General features: G+C 40.4%; 1 protein-coding gene across 3 annotated transcripts in view; it reads left to right on the top strand.

The window, feature by feature from the left end:
• Positions 1–5,000, top strand: part of LOC132781205 (pleckstrin homology domain-containing family G member 2) — a 106,133-nt gene that overhangs the window by 60,581 nt on the left and 40,552 nt on the right. For all 3 annotated transcript variants that reach the window (XM_067461455.1, XM_067461456.1, XM_067461454.1), the window contains one exon: positions 4,786–4,852. In XM_067461455.1, coding sequence (XP_067317556.1) covers positions 4,786–4,852 — 67 coding nt within the window. The remainder of the gene's footprint in view (positions 1–4,785; positions 4,853–5,000) is intronic.

Below are 5,000 nucleotides of genomic sequence, written 5' to 3'. Positions count from 1 at the left end.
TCAAGGCTAAGAGTGTGCCACACATTAGGGCCAATGATGTGCAACACATTAACGCAAAGGATGTGCCATACATTAAGATGAAGGATGCACAATACATTAATACAAAGGATGTAAAATACATTAATGCATTAATGCAAATCATGTGAAACATATTGATGCCAAGGTTGTGCCATATATTAATGCCAAGGAGGTGAAACACATTAATGCAAAGGATGGACAACACAATAAAATCAAGGATGTGCAACACATTAATGCCATGAGTGTTCCATACTGTAATGCCAAGGATGTGCCATACGTTCATGCCAACAGTGTACCACACATTAAGACCAAAAATGTGCAATACATTAATTCACAGGATGTGCAACACATTAATGCAAAAAACGTGCAATACATTAATGCAAAGAATGTGCAACAAATTAAGTTCAAGAATGTGGAGCCGATTAATGCAAAGGATGTGCCACACATTAAGGCCAAGGGCATGAAATACATTAAAACCAGGGATTTGTAACACATTAAGGACAAAAGTGTGCCCTTTATTAAGGTCAAGGATGTGCTTTACATTAATGCCAAGGAGGTATCACATATTAATGCCAATGATGTGCCATACATTAAGGCCAAGCGTGTGCAACACATTAATGCAAATGATGTACAATACATCAGTGCAAAGAATGTGCAATACATTAATGTCAAGGATGTGCAACACATCAAAGCTAAGGATGTGCAACATATTAAGTTTAAGGAAATGCAACACATTAAGGCCAAGGATGTGCAACGCATTATGATCCAGGAAGTGCAACCCATTTATGCAAAGGCTGTGAAATACATTAATGCAAAGAATATGTAACACATTGATGCAAAGGATGTGCAACACATTATGACCAAGGATGTGCAACCCATCAATGCAAAGGCTGTGAAATACATTAATGCAAAGAATATGCAACACATCATGACCAAGGATGTGCAACACATTATGACTAAGGATATGCAACCCATTAATGCAAAGGCTGTGAAATACATTAATGCAAAGAATATGCAACACATCATGACCAAGGATGTGCAACACATTATGACCAAGGATGTGCAACCCATTAATGCAAAGGCTGTGAAATACATTAATGCAAAGAATATGCAACACATCATGACCAAGGATGTGCAACACATTATGACCAAGGATGTGCAACCCATTAATGCAAAGGCTGTGAAATACGTTAATGCAAAGAATATGCAACACATTGATGCAAAGGATGTGCAACACATTAAGTTTAAGGATGTGCAAAACATTATGACCAAGGATGTGCAATACAGTGCCAAGAGTGCCATACATTAATTCCATAAGTGAGCCATACATTAAGACCAAGGATGTGCAACACATTATGGCCAAGGATGTGCAACAGGCTGTGCAACCAATTAAGGTTGAGGGTGTGCAACACATTATGACCAAGGATGTGCAACCCATTAATGCAAAGGCTGTGAAATACATTAATGCAAAGAATATGCAACACATTGATGCAAAGGATGTGCAACACATTATGGCCAAGGATGTGCAACCCATTAATGCAAAGGCTGTGAAATACATTAAATGCAAAGAATATGCAACACATTGATGCAAAGGATGTGCAACACATTAATGCAAAAGATGTGCAACACATTAAGGTTGAGGATGTGCAACACATTATGACCAAGGATGTGAAACACAGTCCCAAGAGTGCCATACATTAATTCCATAAGTGAACCATACATTCAGGCCAAGGATGTGCAACATATTATGGCCAAGGATGTGCAACCCATTAATGCAAAGGATGTACAATACATTAATGCAAAGGATTTGCAACACATTCATGCAAAGAATGTGAAATACATTAATGCAAAGGATTTGCAACACATTAAGGTTGAGGATGTGCAACACATTACGACCAAGGATGTGCAACATAGTGCCAAGAGTGCCATAGTGCCATACATTAATGCCAAGAGTGCCATACATTAATTCCATAAGTGAGACATATATTAAGGCCAAGGATGTGACCAAGGATATGCAACATAGTGCCAAGAGTGCCATACATCAATTCCATAAGTGAGCCGTATATTAAGGCCAAGGATGTGAAACACATTATGGCCAAGGATGTGAAACAGGCTGTGCAACACATTAATGCAAAGGATGTGCAACACAGTGATGCAAAGAATGTGAAACACATTAATGCAAAAGATGTGCAACACATTATGGCCAAGGATGTGCAACATAGTGCCAAGAGTGCCATACTTTAATTCCATAAGTGAGCCATGCATTAAGGCCAAGGCTGTGCAACAGGCTGTGCAACACATTAATGCAAATGGTGTGCAACACATTATGGCCAAGGATGTGCAACACAATACCAAGAGTGCCATGCATTAATTCCATGAGTGTGCCATACATTAAGTCCAAGGAAGTGCAATACCTTAATGCCGAGGACACCTTGTTCCCTGGGAAGGGGGTTTTGGCTAATTTCCATGCATTTCCCCCTCCTTTCTCTCTTCTTTCCCCTTCCTTCGTTCCCTCCCCTGCTGCGTTTTTCGGGTTTTTGCTTTGTGAAAGCTGGTCTCCTGCCAAGGGCTCCATCAACCAACCTGCTTCTCCATCTGGGCCTGTTTAAAAGCTTAAGCGAAACCCAATGGGGGGCACAGACAGAGGATGTGGGGGAGCCGTGGGGTCTGCGGTCTTCCCTTTAGAAGCAGCCCACCACCCCCTTTCCAGGGTTAACCCTTCAAGGGAAAGGCCGGGATCAACCGAACTGGCTTGGTTTGCCAAAACTCACAAAAGCGACTATTGGGGACTCGCAACACCCATCACCTTTGGCACATGGGAGTTGTGGTCCCCAAAAATATAAGGGGATGAACCTTATTATTATTATTACTAGCTGTCCCCTGCCACGCTTTGCTGTGGCCCGATATGTGTATATATTTTTTGTGTGTGTATATATTTGTGTATATGTGTGTGTTTGCATATATGTGTGTGGTTTTGCGCATGCATTGTAATGTATTTATTATTATTTTTGGCTTTTAAAGTCCCTTCCATTGTGTTTTCAAGTGTTTTTATGAGTGATGGTCACTCATTGGCCTGAGAGGTGTCTTGGGTCCAAATTTGGTGTCCATTCGTCCAGTGATTTTTGAATTATGTTAATCCCACAAATGGACATTACATTTTTATTTATATAGATTATTATTATTATTATTACTAGCTGTCCCCTGCCACACGTTGCTGTGGCCCAGCCTGTTGATCTGGAAAATAAAGTAATGAGAAAGTGTTGGTTTCTAATATATGTAATTCCTTTCTGCTTGTGAGTAAACAGTATTTCTTGCTGTTTCTTTGTCAGTGTTGATGTGGAGAGTGTCTGGTTTGCCTACTCTGGAATATGCAACATATCATTGTCCTTCTTTAAGGGTCTCTTTCAAATCTATGATACTATATCTGTGTGTGTGAGAGAGAATCATATCTATCTATCTATCTATCTATATCTATGACTGGATGGCTCTTTGTCAGGAGGGCTCTGATTACATTTTCTTGCCCTGGTGAAGAGAGTTGGACTGGATGGTCTAAAGTATTTTCTGTTGGTCATGGGGGTTCTGTGTGGGAAGTTTGCCCCATTTCTGTCGTTTGTGGGTTTCAGAATGCTCTTTAATTGTAGTGAACTATAAATCCCGGTAATTACAAATCCCAAATGTCAAGGTCTATTTCCTCCAAACTCCATCTGTGTTCATATTTAGGTATATGGAATTTTTGTGTCCAGTTTGGTCCAGATCCATCATTGTTTGAGTCCACAGTGCTCTCTGGATGTAGGTGAACTACAACTCCCAAACTCAAGGTCAATGCCCACCAAACCCTTCCAGTGTGCTGTGTTGGTCATGGAAGTCCTGTATGACATGTTGGGTTCAATTCCATCATTGGTGGAGTTCAGAATGCTCTTTGATTGTAGGTGAACTATAAATCCCAGCAACTACAACTCCCAAGGTCTATTTCCTCCAAACTCCATCTGTGTTCATATTTGGGCATATGGAATATCCGTGCCAAGTTTGGTCCAGGTTCATCGTTGTTTGAGTCCACAGTGCTCTCTGGATGTGGTGAACTACAATTCCCAAACTCAAGGTCAACCTCCACCAAACCCTTCCAGTTTTTTTCTGTTGGTCATGGGAGCCCTGTGTTTTAATTACTGTATTTCAATATAAACAATAATACATTTTATTTACTATTATTGTTGTTGTTATTGTTATTATCAAGTCAATACAGACTTTATAGTATTGCAAAGTATGGGCTACATTATTAGTTAGATTTAATCGCCTCTCTCAAGCAACCAGAAACTACATTTATCTGGCATCTACCAATCTCAATGGGTGCCGGTTAACTGAGAATATACTATATTTAGAGGGCTTTTTACTATCTTGGGAGATGTTTAAATGATGAGTATTTGAATTTGGCATTATTATTAGTATTAGAATTTGGATGGCTCTTTGTCAGGAGTGCTTTGGTTGTGTATTTCTACGCGGGAAGGACTAGATGTCCTTTGGGGACCCCTCCTGAACACTTTGATTACATGAAAGGGAACTCCCACTGGCAATATTTGCAGAAATGAAGGCTTTTTAGTATAGCTGGAATGAGTCGTTAAAGTGTCCATGCTATATCTCTGCATAGTAGGGTTACAACAACCCTGCAAGGTAGTCCAGCTATGTCTAGACATAGTGTAGTTGACAGCAAGGGGAAGTTCCATTGATAATAATCCATTATGATGTGATTTTCTTCATTTTTCTCCCCGGAAGCGAATTGTTGGAAGACATGGAGCGAAACCCCAGTCCGCATGCAGTCGCGGAGTGCTTTGTTCAAAGGGTGAGCATCTAAATTAAGCTGTTCCATACATTTTTGTTAGGTTTCGGTACAGTACATCCCACAAATCCATGGGTCATATATATTCCCAAGTCTCCAGGTATGGGGAAACCCAGGCTCAGGGGGTGGATGCAGCTCCTTGGACTCTTTT

Source organism: Anolis sagrei, chromosome Y (genome assembly GCF_037176765.1).
Source record: "Anolis sagrei isolate rAnoSag1 chromosome Y, rAnoSag1.mat, whole genome shotgun sequence".
Lineage (NCBI taxonomy): Eukaryota > Metazoa > Chordata > Lepidosauria > Squamata > Dactyloidae > Anolis > Anolis sagrei.
The sequence above is the reverse complement of the archived record's forward strand: the minus strand, read 5'-3'. Positions and strand labels throughout refer to the sequence as shown.